Source organism: Epinephelus lanceolatus, chromosome 4, assembly GCF_041903045.1.
Source record: "Epinephelus lanceolatus isolate andai-2023 chromosome 4, ASM4190304v1, whole genome shotgun sequence".
Classification (NCBI taxonomy): Eukaryota; Metazoa; Chordata; class Actinopteri; order Perciformes; family Serranidae; genus Epinephelus; species Epinephelus lanceolatus.
Window position 1 is genome coordinate 47,683,899 of NC_135737.1, and position 16,861 is coordinate 47,700,759.

General features: G+C 39.4%; 1 protein-coding gene across 1 annotated transcript in view; it reads left to right on the top strand.

Annotated features, from left to right (window-relative positions):
* The first annotated feature begins 2,671 nt into the window (after positions 1 to 2,671).
* The window catches only part of col4a4 (collagen, type IV, alpha 4), a 73,189-nt gene continuing 58,999 nt past the window's right edge, over positions 2,672 to 16,861 (top strand). Inside the window, exons 1-3 of the mRNA XM_033630846.2 lie at positions 2,672 to 2,800; positions 8,649 to 8,803; positions 8,938 to 8,980. Of these exons, the coding sequence (XP_033486737.2) occupies positions 8,757 to 8,803; positions 8,938 to 8,980 (90 nt within the window). The 5' untranslated portion in view covers positions 2,672 to 2,800; positions 8,649 to 8,756. The remainder of the gene's footprint in view (positions 2,801 to 8,648; positions 8,804 to 8,937; positions 8,981 to 16,861) is intronic.

Genomic DNA, 16,861 nt, shown 5'->3' on the forward strand with positions numbered 1-16,861 from the left:
AAGGGTTCAGCACCATGAGGTCCTGTATCTGTACCCACTGCATAAGAATTAGGCAACTCTTTAAATTAAAGCAAGATGAAAATATTAATGAAGAGAGATCAACATGAAGCGTCCCCAACTGGTTTCTTATAATAAGACAGTTATTATTGTTTTTACATATATGTTACACGTTTTCTGAAATGTTATAGATATGCAAATTAGTCATTATCTAATTAAATATGCACTGATTTACATAAATGTCCAGGACAGAAATATGAACTCAAATAAACCTAAATGAGTATTTTGGATAATTGTTTACCCACGAGTCTGAAAGACGTGTTATGGAAGCAAAAGAGCCCAAAGTCCCACAGTTGAGTCTCACCATAAGAAAGAAATGTGAGATCATATTCTGAAGCAGATGAACATGTGCTCTGTTGGTGTCTGATGCAGTTTTAAGGTGACACATCTCCAGATCTGAGATACGTGAATGTTCCTCTCTGTTTTTCTCTGTGTGTCTGATGAAGCCACTGTGACATCATGTGTCCTCAGATTCACATGGTGCAACATTTTTCATATAAATTCATAAATCACTGATTTAAAAATCCAACCTGAACCACACTTGCGAGACATTTAAGAACTTCACACTGACCCACAGACGACTGATGAACCTCTGTCGTGTGTCAGCTGTGAGACTGTTGGTGTTGTGGACGAGTAAAGACATTTTTAATATTATTTTTAATATGTTGTCAGTACTGTTGAGACAACAATCAGGGGAACTTAATGCAAACAGGACTGGTGTGATATCTAATTAATCTATATGTTACTTTTAAAATGTGGACCAAATCACAGATGTCATCAGAAAGATGATTCTTGTAAAGATGTATGTCATTTATAGTTTATACAGCTCATGTGCTTTATGAAGCTTATGTTGTATAGAAACAGAGGTTTATCGTATTTTACTGTTCATACACAGCAGTTTTTGTTCTTTATGTACCGTAAAACTTCCATTAGTAGCCCGGGCTATTATTTGCTTAAAGGGATAGTGCACCCAAAAATGAAAATTCAGCCATTATCTACTCACCCATATGCCGAGGGAGGCTCTGGTGAAGTTTTAGAGTCCTCACATCCCTTGCAGAGATCCAAGGGGAGAGGAGGTAGCAACACAACTCCACCTAATGGAGGCTGACGGCGCCCCAGATTCAAACGTCCAAAAACACATCATTGAAACCACAAAATATCTCCATACTGCTTGTCCGTAGTGATCCAAGTGTCCTGAAGCCCCGACATAAAAAGTAGTTTGGAAAAACATCATTTGAATTCTGTTTTTAATGGCAGAATTTTCATTTTTGGTGCACTATCCCTTTAAATCACTGAACCCAACAGGCCTATATTTGGGACAGGCCTTTAATTCCTTTCACACAAAACTGTTGCTCAGCAACAATCAGGAAATACAATCAAATTGTTGATTTAAACAAGTATGAATATTACTTGTATAAAAATTAGGCTTCAGATAATAAATCAATTATGAATCACTGATTTGATCTAACTCCACCTGACACACCGTCACAACATCACTTTATCCTGTTAAAACAATCCTCACAACTTGGATTCATTTTTATTAAAAACCCTCTTGATTCGTTTGAGTCTTTACAGACCAAAGGAACATGAATAACTTACAGGGTAATCCAGGAACGGACACATCGTTTGAGGTCGCTGACAACCTGGTTTAATACGTCAGAAGAACTTCTATTTAAAAAACTATTTGGCAACCAGACCAGGCCTCTAATTGAGACAGGCCTGTATTTGTCAAAATGTGAAGCCACACAGGGCTGGTAAAAGAAACTGGGTGTTTAATCGAACTATTACAGTAGTTTATGTAGTTTAATTCTTTATGTGCCGACATCAGCTTCACTCCTGAAACAGCGTTTTGTTTCATTCCTGCTGTACGACCGTCACTGGACTTATTAATTGACACTGATGTGTTTATGTCATAAAATAACTGTAGTCATCCTCGGGACACCAGACAGTTTGTCTCCATCAGTGAAACACAACAACAACCAGCTTCTACGTCATGGAGTTCAGAACTTTGTCTGTGTTGTACATTATTTGTTATTTATTTATGTATTTATTTCTTTATTTATGTATTTATTAAAATTAAAGTCTTGCTGGCCGTGTTTTGTTTCATCATGTGACCAATAATTATTATGTCTGTCAAAAGAGAGTTTCTTGTCAGTTCTCCACACACACAGAAACACTTTACAAACACATTTTAAACATGTTTTTTTTTTAGACATATTATTTATTTATTTGTGTTTTTATTTATTTATTTAGTCATATTCCATTTATGATCCTTCCCTGTTGCACTACTGTTTTTCTCTTGTCTCTGATGATCTTTATTGTTGGGCTGTGCACCAAACACCAAAGAACATGTGAAAACCTGATCAGCAATAAACCTGATTCTGATTTGATCAATAAATGTTTCGATCAGTTAATCGATTAAAGTCCACGTGGAGACACTGCCGGTCCACAGCACGAGACACACGTGATACGATAAAACTTTCCTGAAGGTAAAACCTTCTCCATCAGTTATTCCTCCTCTCTCTGCAGAGACATGCAGCTTTTATTTTGGAGCGCGGAGCCTGCAGACCGGAAGTGTGTGTGTGCGCACCTGCAGGTGTTTGCGGGGGTTTGACAGGTGTTGGGTTGTGTGTGCAGTGCGGCGCTGCGGCTTCAGTTTAGCGGATAAAGTTGAGAGTTTTCTGTCCGTGTGTCTCTGACATGAAAAGCGCGTGAAGCTTCGGACTGAGCGCGAGACCTTCAGGTAAGTGAGCCTCACCTGTGTTTGTATCTGTGTGTGTGTTTGTGTGCGCGTGTGTGTGTGTGTGCGTGCGTGCGAGCGTGTGTGTGTGTGTGTGTGTGTGTGTGTGTGTGTGTGTGTGTGTGAGGCGCTGCAGCCGCGTTGATTAACACCAATCAGCTGGTGATTAAGTGTTAATGAAGCTCTAATCAGCGTCAGCGACGTCAGCAGGTTAATTAACGTTAATGATGAAGTTCAAGAGGAGGAGAGAAGTAACGGAGTACTTTTACTCAACTACTGTGCTGCAGTCCAGTGTTACTGCAGCTGTACTGCACTACTTCATCCTGCAAACTTTATACACAGAAAAAGATGCGAGATATAAACTGATAACTTTATTGATACCGACAGAAACTTGTTTGAGTGCTGTCACGTGACAAACAAACAAACAAAAAGTACCAGATGTTTATTTAAAGCCTCTGTGCTTTGGTACACTGTGTGAAAATACTTCATCACAAGTAAAAGTCCTGCAGTGTCAGAGTTTTATCTGCAAACTGTGCCTGAAGTATCAAAGTGCTCGTTGTGCAGCAGAATGAACTCTGTTCAAGTGTTTTGACATATTTGCTGATTAATATGTTTTAAACTGTTTGATTTAATGTGAGTCGTGTGTAAAATCTGCAGCTGTCAGATGAACGAACGCAGCAAACAGTGCAGTACTTCCCTCTGAAGGGTGGAGAAGTAGGACTATGAAGTAGCAGAAAATACTGAAGTACAAGTACATGAGTTGCTGTTGAGTGCAGTACTGGAGTAACTGTACTCTCAGTCTCATTGACAGTAATCGAGTAAGTAATTGAGACTGTTTGTGAACTTGAAGGCCGAGCACAGTTTGTCTTCACGGAGCAGTTTGTCTTCATCAGTTTGTCTTCATGTCTTCATCTCTGACCTCATTTCCACTAAGTCACCTCATGCATCTCCAGATATCAGATATCTGATCTCAGAACAGCAAAGTGAAATCCAAGAAAACATTTCAAGATGGAATGAGATCTGATGGTTGGAGCCACATCTGGAATCTTTCCTCCTCCTCCTCCTCCTCCTCTTCCTCACACAGTGGAACCAAACATCCACTGACTGCGTTTACATGCACAAAATATTCCAGGTTTTGCCCTGATTCCAAAAAATTCCTTCTGCTGGCTGATGAAAATGATGTTCCCGTTCAGCACCCGTGCAGACTCTGATTCACGTGTCCTAACGAAGGATCAACAAGCATTTTTCCAGTTGTTAAAGTTATTCATCCGATAGCCAATAAAATACCCACACACCCACAGCTGTATGAGTACGATAACAACAAGGAGAAGAAGAGGAAGTGAGACAGCACCTGGACCAACCTGGTCTCACTCCGAAGTCGTAGGAATCCAGGGCTTGATCAGTGACTTCTGGTGTCAGACCAAAAAAGCTGTCCTTTCACGTGGGCAAGATACGCAGTTGGGTATCATTATTGTTTATTGACACCCAGCGGTGTCGGGGGGACGTGGCGGGACAACAACAAAGGTTAAAGCAGTGGAATTGCGACTACTAAGGTGGATGGGTCCATCAACTACAGACTTTCACCCAGGAGGCCGGTGTTCAGTTCCTGTAAGACTGTAAAGCCAAACCCTGTTCTGTTCTCCTGAACCCAACCACGTGAGTGTGTTGAAGGAAAAACAATTAAATTTGCGGTGTTGTACCGACGTAGTGCTTTTATTTTGAAAGAGACTGTATGCAAACTGTACATTTCCTGTGAAAACAGAAGTGTATTTTGAAAACAGACAATGCATGTAACAGGCTGAAGTTGACACGGCGTCTCAGAACGTCAACAACCAACACACCCAGGGTACCTTGGACGTCATATGTGGACGTGGAAAGTCCATGACCAAACGTGGACATGTGACGAGGTCGGAGTGGGATTGTGTTGCCTGGACATGGGCATTAGTTTATCCAACACGTTTTCATCCCAACTTGTCAAATATCTCTGGACTTTCACCTTGACATATGATGCACTAGGTATCATCCTGTGTCTGTTGTTGACACTCTGGATTGTTGTGTTCAGTTAACGCATGCGCTGTGTTTTTTCAAAATAAACTTCCACTCTCACAGGAAATGTACATTTTCAGCTCGTTAGAAGAGTCTCTTTCAAAATAAACTGAAAAAATAAATTCACAGGGGAAGCAAACAGCGTTCACCTGGGTGAAAGTCCGAAAGTCTGGGATTTGTTGGCCCAGTCCACTTCCCCTGCAGCCCACCCAATAGGGACTTTTCAGCTCCTTAGATTACATTGTCACCAGCAGCGTTACAAACTGCTGCTGGCTAGTGCCTTTCACAACACTGCAAAAGGTGCCTTTGTGTGTCAGTCGACGTCCACTATAGTGCCCGTACTGGACGACTTCGGTTGGTATCATCCCACCACGTAAGGTGCCTTTGTGCAGCGGTATTTGATGAGTTTGGAATGAGAATGGGCTGCTTATTATAGTTTATAAACTATAAACAGAACGAATCACTGACCGTACCGACATTTTATCCACGTGACGTAACACCAACCTAGTGATGCGCATATTCTGCAGTGGACCTGCTCATGTGAGGCAGCGTCACGTGTGTCACTGCTAGGCTACTTTAAAATGTCATAGGCTCGTCCTAGTAAAAGCCTCTTTACACTGCCTCTTCAGGGCGAAAATTTCACACACTTCTTCTGCCTCACTGTGCTGTATAACAAGTACAAATAGGAATCAGGGGACAGTGTTGTCTTGGAGGTCGTAACAGCGCTGAAATTCTGTCTGTATAAACGTGACGGCCAGCAGGACGGGACAATGGACGGCACAGGTGTGACTTTTTGAAGACGCGTTCAGTGTCCGACCCACTGCTGGAGATTTAACAGTGAGCAGCTAACTCAAAGAAGAACAGTGGCTGAAAATGTCCACAAATACTGAAAACAATGAGGTCCAGGAGCTCCTTACTCTCTGAGCAGAGGAAGAGGTCAGCTGCCATATAACAGGGAGGGTCAAAGATTGTTGTTGACATGTTGTGGTGAAGAGGGAGCTGAACTGGAAGGCAAAGCTTTACTGGTCCATCTGCGTCCCAACCCTCACCTATGGTCATGAGCTCTGGGTACTGACTGAAAGAATGAAATTGTGGATACAAGCGGCAGAAATGAGTTTCCTCTGTAGGGTGTCTGGGCTCAGCCTCAGAGATAGGGGGAGGAGCTCGGGCATCTGGAGGGAGCTCGGAGTAGAGCCGCTGCTCCTTCGCGTCGAAAGGGATCAGTTGAGGTGGTTCGGGCATCTGATCAGGATCCTCCTGGGCCTGTAGAGGTGTTCCAGGCACGTCCAACTGGTTGGAGGTTCTGGTGTAGACCCAGAACACAATTGAGAGAATACATATCTCATTTGGCCGGGGAACACCTCGGGGTTCTGCGGAAGGGTCTGGAAAGTGGCACTGGGAAGAGGGATGTCTGGAATACTTTGCTCAGCCTGCTGCCCCCAGTTGAAAATGAATGAATGGATGTGATGTCATTGTAATTGTTTATAAAGCACTGTCCACGTGTATGTTATGTGTTACACTAGAGGCCAATGCTGTTGTGTTACACGTCTCACCTCTTTTGTTTCCATGATGCCGACATATTGTCTAAAATCACACACTGGAGCAACATGATGCCACTGTTGTTGGGTTCTTTGTTAAAATGTAAAGGCACGGTAAATAAGGCACCTTATAGCAGCTCTATAGCGCCATCCCTCTTTTCTTTTTAAGAATAACGTTGAAAAGTTTCGGCACCCCTAGTCAAATTTTTTTTTTACTCTGAGTAGTTAAGTGAGTAGAATTCAAACGGATCTTAAAAGGGCATGACAATATTTTAAGCATGATTACTTTTTAATTTCAATCTTTTACAGTTTCAAAATAACAAAAAAGGAAAAGGACCTGAAGCAAAAGTTTGGGCACCCTGCATGGTCAGTGCTCAGTAGCGCCCCCTTTGGCAGGTACCACAGCTTCTAAACACTTTGTGTATCCAGCTCAGAGTCTTTCAGTTCTTGTTTGGAGGATTTTCAGCCATTCTTCCTGCAAAAGGCTTCTAGCTCTGTGAGATTCTTGGGCCGTCTTCATGCTCTGCTCATTGAGCTCTATCCACAGATGTTTAATGATGTTTAGGTCGGGGGACTGTGAGGGGCGTGGCCAAACCTTCAGCTGGCTCCTCTTGAGGTCGTCCATTGTGGATCTGGAGGTGTGTTTAGGATCATTGTCCTGTTGTAGAAGCCATCCTCTCTTCATCTGCAGCTTTTTTACAGTTGCTGTGATGTCTGGAATTTAACTGAATCCATTCTTCCCTCTACCTGTGAAATGTTCCCCGTGCCACTGGCTGCAACACAAGCCCAAAGCATCATCCATCCACCCCCGTGTTTAACAGTTTGTTCTCCAAACATACCTTTGCTCATTGTGTCCAGAAAGTTCTGTTTTACCTTCATCAGTCCACAGGACTTGTTTCCAAAAAGCATCAGGCTTGTTCAGATGTTCCTTTGCAAACTTGTGAGGCTGAATGTTGTGGTGAGGACACAGGAAAGGTTTTCTTCTGATGACTCTTCCATGAAGCTCATATTTGTCCAGGTGTGTCTGCACAGTAGAACAGTGCACCACCACTCCAGAGTCTGAGAAATCTTCCTGCAGGTCTTTTGCAGTCAAACAGAGGTTTGATTTGCCTTTCTAACAATCCTACGAGCAGCTCTCTCACAAAGTTTTCAGCTTGACCTCCACAGTTCCTGTTAACTGCCATTTCTTACTGACATGACCAACTGAGGAAACAGCTCCCTGAAAACACTTTGCTATCTTCTTCTAGTCTTCATCAGGTCTTTTAGTTTTCAGAGTGCTAGGCAGCTGTTTAGAGGAGCCCATGGCTGCTGATTGTTGGGACAAGCTTTCAGGAGTCAGAGTCTTTATAAAGCTTTGAAATGAGCATCATCTGGCTTTTGCTAACGATGACTGTGAACAAGCCAGAGCCCTAACAAGCTCATTAAGCTCTGAGACCCTGGGAGAAGTCGTCTGAGAGCTCAGATGTCTTGGAGTGCTGCAAACTTTTGCATGTTGCTGCTTTCCTTATTTTCACTCTAAAATTGTACAAAACAATCTTGATCTTGGTTAAAATGTTGGCTTTCAGAGATCAGTTCGTCTTCTACTCACTTAACTATTCACAGTAAAAGGCATTATGACCAGGGGTGCCTCGACTTTTGCATGACACTGTACTGTTCAGTTATTTGTTGCACCACAGTCTCGCAGCATAGAGCGACTCTGGGCACATATGGAGCGGCAGAACATCAGGTGCAGTAAAAGTGAAACTTAACTGCTCATTGAGCTGGGTCTAAAAGTTCGCCTTCACTCACCTCTGCAGCAGCTGCTCCTCCCATCCATTGATCTGGTCTGATCAGCTCTGATCAGATCGACTGATCGATTATCCACCCTGCGACTCAAAACTCAACCACCCTTTCCAATGAAATTGTGGACAGGGTTACTTCGTACAAATATTTAGGTACCTTTTTGATGAACATCTTAAAGTTGATGTAAACTCTGTAGGTACTGTGAAGCGAGGGCAACAGAGAATTCATCTTCTCCGTAAGCTAAATTTCTTTTCAGTCCCGTCACCCTCTGCCGTTTTTATCAGTCTTTTATTAAGAGTTTCCTGTGTTTTTCATTTATCTGCTGGTTTCACAGCTTCACATTGAAGAAAATGGTCTAAAGCATTGTTAAAATCTGGTCTAAGATCACAGGAGTGTTTTGTGTTTAGCGGTGCACTGGCGTGCTGAAATGGGCCGGACCCACTGTGTCTGTAATTAACATTTTTTGTGTCTTTGTGTCCCTGTAGGACGACCACCAGTGTCAGAGTGTCCTCATTGGCTGAGAGAGGTCTGGAGGCAGAGTCAGAGTGACAGGGTCGTGTCGTGGGGGCGACTTCCTCTGAGCAGAGGACAAGATGCTGCTGACTTCCTGCTCCGCCCCCTGCAGCTACATCTGGCTCTGGTAAACAAACAAATAAACAAACAAACACAAATAAATGACAATCAGCAGCTGTGACTCTGCAGGAGATGACCAGGAGACACTTTCATCACTATCAATCACTGATCAGTGACTCACCTGTGTGTTTCCTCCTCCAGGTGCCTCCTGATGATCCTGACGGCTCCTCCAGCAGCTCTCAGGGTGAGTTCACCACTTGTTGTTTAAAACTCACCTGTCGTTTCTTCACTGGGGCTTTTATTGTGAAAGAGCTTTCTCTCTTCCTCTGAACGCCTCTGATGTGAGGTCACAGGATGTTGGCATGATGCTCACCTCAGTGTTATTGATCCTGTTGATCAGAGTGTTATTGATCCGATCATCAGGTTCTGACAGTGTGTCAAACTCTCACACCTCTTTTCTACCAACTGAGCTCTGGTTCTTGAACCGATGCTGCTCAGGATTCTTGGAACTTTGGTGCTATCTAGCGAACCATCTCGAATTTCCACCAGTTTCAGTAAGAACAATTGTAATGAAGAATGTTTCATCAACAGAGGTCGTTGCACAACAGAATTGAACGGCAGTAACAAAGAGGCGACCAGTGACGTCATCACGGTTCGCACAATTTATTTTTGGTTGGCTCTGAACGCTGGGCGAACGGGAAAAGATCCCGTCACGTGTTGGTAGAGAGGGGGTATCAGAGGTTTTCCAACTCCCCAGTTAACGCCCCTTAAAATGAAAATTAAAATCATGGACGGTCTCAGATATTAAGATCATTCATTTTTTTTCATCAATCCAGTGAAGTACATTTTGTTTTTCATCATTTGTCTCAGTTGTTTTGTTGTTGCTTGTTTAATTCTTCATGGCTTGCGGATTAATTTAGTCCATAAATCATCAGATAACTTTACTGACAGATGCAGCGTGACTGAAAACAAGATGCTTCTTATTAATGGAACATTAATCAATCAAATCTCATTTTCAAAGGTCATTTTTTTCTTTTAGTCTCAGTCACATTTTCACCGTGAAAAACGTTGTTATTAAAATGTTTTGTCATAGTTTCCATTGATGAAATAAAAACTGCAGTAAAGTTAATTTTCATACGAAAGTGTGACTCACAGTGAACTGATAGCTTATGTATTTTGGTGCTGCAGCTGCTGACATGGACAACGATGTGGGTTATATTTATAGTGAGTTTAGGTCAAATCATATAGTTCCCACCATCATGGAAATCCTGGGAAAGTCATGGAATTTTTACAGTCACATTTTCCAGGCCTGGAAAGGACATGGAATTGGTCAATATCCTTGGCAGTTTTGAAAAAGTTATCAAATTTTGTGTACAATGAAATTTTTACAATAATCGTCAAGATTTTTTCTTAAATAATCATAATAAAAATCAGATGATTAACATAATTTTTTTTCATATTCGAATTGTTGGAAAAATGTCGAAAATAAAAACCTAGACTAAGTTAAGCAAAGCTAAGCTAAGCTAAGTTAAAACTAAGTTAAAATTAGTTAAGTTGGGCAAAGTTAAGCTAAACTAAACTAACTAAATTAAGTTAAGCTAAACTAAACCAAACTAAATCAAGTTGAGCTAAACTAAACTAAATTAAGTTAAGATAAACTAAACTAAGTTATGATAAACTAAATTAGACTAAACTAAACTAAACTAACTAAATTAAATTATGCTAAGCTAAATTAAACTAAATTAAGTTAAAAGCTAGTAAACTAAGCTAAACTAATTTAAGCTAAGATAAACAAAGTAAGTTATGCTAAACTAAACTATATGAAGCTAATTTAAGTTAAACTAAATGAAATTAAGAGAAAGAATGAAATAAGACTAAACTAAGCTTAAATAAACTACACTAAACTAAACCCATGAAGTCACAATCGTCACATTTACTGGAGATACAAGAGGTTGAAATATTCTTAATTTTTGCCTCACTGTGTCTGCTGAGGTCTTTTTGTGGCTCCACGCTGGTGATAGTCGTGGCCGCTAGCATTATAGTTCAGGGTTGTCCATCCGTCCGTCCTATTCTCATGAGCGCAATATCTCTAAGTTGTCTTTAACTCAATGAACTGGTTAAATTTTGGTGGTCAAAGGTCACTGTCGCTGTAAGAAGGCCTTGAGGGAATTTCCTCAAATTTGGCACAAACATCCACTTGGACTCAAGAATGAGCCAATTGGAATTTGGTGGTTGAAGGTCGAAGGTCACTGTGACCTCACAAAACATGTTTTTGGCCATAACTCAAGAATTCATATTCTAATAACGAAAAAATGTTGCATAGATGTCGTGAATGAGGTGAAGACATTTTATATCCGAAAGGTCAAAGGTTATTTTTCGTGTCACATCGTAATGTTTTGCAAAAACCCTTTTCTGACCATTATTCAGGGTCATGGAACAGAACGGAATTGGTGACTCTGATCTTGAAACTGTGCTGATTGTATAGATCTTCTGCATGTGAAGCATCCATGTTTTCACAGACATAGATGGAGACTCTGAGAGACACTGGACTTGAGTTAAAATGCTGGTGTGCGGAGGCGTAAAACCACGAGACAGTAACTCTGGTTTGGAAGAGCCGCCTGATCCTCAGAGGGTCTTTGGCACGCTGGGTTCAGCTGATTGAGAGGTTCAGGAGTTGGGTGGACTCAGGTGGGACTGACCTGCAGGTATAGTTCGAAGATCACCTGAGTGTCTCTGGTGTCCCTCAGGGATCAGACCTCGGGCCTCAGGTCTTTATTTATTTAAACACTGGAACACAAGAGATCAATATAAAGTGACACTGATGGACCGATGATGGAGGACAGGTGGAGGACTGATGCTGAACTGATCCAGGATGAACAGAGGATGTGGGGATGACCCTGCAGAGGTGGAGAAACTTTTCAGTCTCTCCATCCTGTTGAGGTCGTCAGGTTCAGCCTGTCTGTGAACAGCAGGGTAGGCAGCCAATCAGCTGCTACGCTGTCTGGTCAGCCAATCAGTGGCAGTGTGGTGTCCCTGATGGAGAGATGATGGAGGATGGATGGATGGCAATAGGAGCTGGTGGCAGTGCAGATTGGGTTAAGATATAGGATGGAGGACTGATGGAGGTTGGAGGACGGCATGAGTGCAGATGGGTGCAGAACAGTCGTGACAGTAAATGGAGCGATGATGGAGGATAAATGGAGGACTGATAGAGAGAGGATGGTGCGAGTGCAGACATTCAGGACAAAGTCGTGACAGCAGATAGAGCGATAGCCACATTCCTGCTGCTGATAGCCACGCCTGACTGCTAACCTGGTTTACACAACGCTGCAGGAATGTGGCTGCTACACAAACACTGCTGCATGCTGGGAAACTCACCGTCTGGGGCCCACAGTGAAATAAAAATCCCTCACGCTCAGTGTATCAACAGGGACACTCAGTGTGGGACATGTAAAGGGGGACAGCCACCATCAGGTCCTGTTCAACAGTTGTTCCTTCCATGTTGTGTCTGACGTACCTCCATCACATGAACTCAGGTCCCTCTTCGATAACACCATCCATTAAGTTCCAGATGGTTTCATTTTAAATGATTTGTGTGCTTTATTATACGACATACACTAACAAACACATTTTATTATACGACGCACACTAACAAACACATTTTATTATACAGCGTATACTAACAAACACATTTTATTATACAACGTACACTAACAAACACATTTTATTATACGACGCACACTAACAAACACATTTTATTATACAGCGTATACTAACAAACACATTTTATTATACAACGTACACTAACAAACACATTTTATTATACAACGTATACTTACAAACACATTTTATTATGCGACGTACACTAACAAACACATTTTATTATACAGCGTACACTAACAAACACATTTTATTATACAACGTACACTAAGAAACACATTTTATTATATGACGCACACTAACAAATACATTTATTATATGACGCACACTAACAAATACATTTTATTATACAATGCACACTAACAAACACATTTCATTATACGACGCACACTAATAAACACATTTTATTATACGACATATACTAACAAACACATTTTATTATATGACATACACTAACAAACACATTTTATTATACGACGCACACTAACAAACACATTTTATTGTACAACGTACACTAACAAACACATTATATTATACGACGTACACTAACAAACACATTTTATTATATGACGCACTAACAAACACATTATATTATACGACGTACACTAACAAACACATTTTATTATATGACGCACTAACAAACACATTTTATTATATGACGCACACTAACGAACACATTTTATTATACGACGTATACTAACAAACACAGTTTATTATACGGTGCACACTAACAAACACATTTTATTATACGACGTACATTAACAAACACAGTTTATTATATGACGCCCACTAACACATTTTATTATACGACGCACACTAACAAACACATTTTATTATATGACGCACACTAACAAACATTTTATTATATGACGTACACTAACAAACACATTTTATTATACAACGCACACTAACAAACACATTTTATTATACGACGCACACTAACAAACACATTATATTATACGACGTACACTAACAAACACATTTTATTATATGACGTACACTAACAAACATTTTATTATATGACGTACACTAACAAACACATTTTATTATACAACGCACACTAACAAACACATTTTATTATACAACGCACACTAACAAACACATTATATTATACGACGTACACTAACAAACACATTTTATTATACGACGTACACTAACAAACACATTTTATTATATGACGTACACTAACAAACATTTTATTATACGACGTACACTAAGAAATACATTTTATTATATGACGTACACTAACAAACATTTTATTATACGACGCACACTAACAAACACATTTTATTATACGACGTACACTAACAAACACATTTTATTATACGACGTACACTAACAAACACATTATATTATATGGCGTACACTAAAAAACACATTTTATTATACGACATACACTAACAAACACATATTATACGACGTACACTAAGAAACACATTTTATTATACGACGTACACTAACAAACACATTTTATTATACGACGTACACTAACAAACACATTATATTATACGACGTACACTAACAAACACATTTTATTATGCGACATACACTAACAAACACATTTTATTATACAACGTACACTAACAAACACATTTTATTATATGACGCACACTAACAAATACATTTTATTATATGACGCACACTAACAAATACATTTTATTATACAATGCACACTAACAAACACATTTCATTATACGACGCACACTAATAAACACATTTTATTATACGACATATACTAACAAACACATTTTATTATATGACATACACTAACAAACACATTTTATTATACGACGTACACTAACAAACACATTATATTATACGACGTACACTAACAAACACATTATATTATACGACGTACACTAACAAACACATTTTATTATGCGACGTACACTAACAAACACATTTTATTATACAACGTACACTAACAAACACATTTTATTATATGACGCACACTAACAAATACATTTTATTATATGACGCACACTAACAAATACATTTTATTATACAATGCACACTAACAAACACATTTCATTATACGACGCACACTAATAAACACATTTTATTATACGACATATACTAACAAACACATTTTATTATACGACATACACTAACAAACACATTTTATTATACGACGCACACTAACAAACACATTTTATTGTACAACGTACACTAACAAACACATTATATTATACGACGTACACTAACAAACACATTTTATTATATGACGCACTAACAAACACATTATATTATACGACGTACACTAACAAACACATTTTATTATATGACGCACTAACAAACACATTTTATTATATGACGCACACTAACGAACACATTTTATTATACGACGTATACTAACAAACACAGTTTATTATACGGTGCACACTAACCAACACATTTTATTATACGACGTACACTAACAAACACAGTTTATTATACAACGCACACTAACAAACACATTTTATTATACGACGCACACTAACAAACACATTATATTATACGACGTACACTAACAAACACATTATATTATACGACGTACACTAACAAACACATTTTATTATACGACACACACTAACAAACACATTATATTATACGACGTACACTAACAAACACATTATATTATACGACGTACACTAACAAACACATTTTATTATACGACGTACACTAACAAACACATTATATTATACGACGTACACTAACAAACACATTTTATTATACGACGCACACTAACAAACACATTATATTATACGACGTACACTAACAAACACATTATATTATACGACGTACACTAACAAACACATTATATTATACGACGTACACTAACAAACACATTTTATTATACGACGCACACTAACAAACACATTATATTATACGACGTACACTAACAAACACATTATATTATACGACGTACACTAACAAACACATTTTATTATATGACGTACACTAACAAACATTTTATTGTATGACGTACACTAACAAACACATTTTATTATACAACGCACACTAACAAACACATTTTATTATACGACGCACACTAACAAACACATTATATTATATGACGTACACTAACAAACACATTTTATTATACGACGTACACTAACAAACACATTTTATTATATGACGTACACTAACAAACAATTTATTATACGACGTACACTAAGAAATACATTTTATTATATGACGTACACTAACAAACATTTTATTATACGACGCACACTAACAAACACATTTTATTATACGACGTACACTAACAAACACATTTTATTATACGACGTACACTAACAAACACATTATATTATATGGCGTACACTAAGAAACACATTTTATTATACGACATACACTAACAAACACATATTATACGACGTACACTAACAAACACATTTTATTATACGACGTACACTAACAAACACATTTTATTATATGACGTACACTAACAAACACATTATATTATACAATGTACACTAACAAACACATTTTATTATACGACATACACTAACAAACACATTTTATTATACGACGCACACTAACAAACATTTTAATATATGACCCTACAACCCTACATACGTTATATTATTCAATTCAATTCAATTCAATTTTATTTATAAAGCCCAATATCACAAATCACAATTTGCCTCACAGGGCTTTACAGCATACGACATCCCTCTGTCCTTAAGACCCTCACAGCGGATAAGGAAAAACTCCCCAAAAAAAAACCCCTCTAACGGGGAAAAAAAAAACGGTAGAAACCTCAGGAAGAGCAACTGAGGAGGGATCCCTCTTCCAGGACGGACAGACGTGCAATAGATGTCGTACAGAACAGATCAGCATAATAAATTAACAGTAATCCATATGACACAATGAGACAGAGAGAGAGAGAGAGAGAGAGAGAGAGAGAGATGCAGGTAATGACAGTAGCTTACAACAACATTAATGAAAGTAATAATATTATAGTTATAGTTCTGGCTACTGTGGTACAATATGTTGAAAGTATGTATTAGTATCAGACAGTATACTTGTGTGACAATAGTCATATGTGTATAATAACAGTAGAAGTATGACTAATGACTAATGATGGCAGCAGCAGCAGGAGGCATCTGGCAGGACCACGGCAGCAGCACAACCACACACGTCACGCTGTCCAGGCACCGCTGCGATATGAGTTAATCTGAGAGACAGTGGAGCACAAAGGCTCCGGAGAAGAAGCCGAGTTAGTGACATCCAGAATGGCCGAGTTAGCAAGATGCAGTAATAGGATACGAGAGAGAGAGAGAGAGAGAGAGAGAGAGAGAGAGAGAGAGAGAGAGAGGGAGAGAGAGGGAGCCCGGTGTATTATAGGGGGTCCTCCGGCAGACTAGGCCTAAGTCAGCCTAACTAGGGGCTGGTACAGGGCAAGCCTGAGCCAGCCCTAACTATAAGCTTTATCAAAGAGGAAAGTCTTAAGTCTAGTCTTAAATGTGGAGACGGTGTC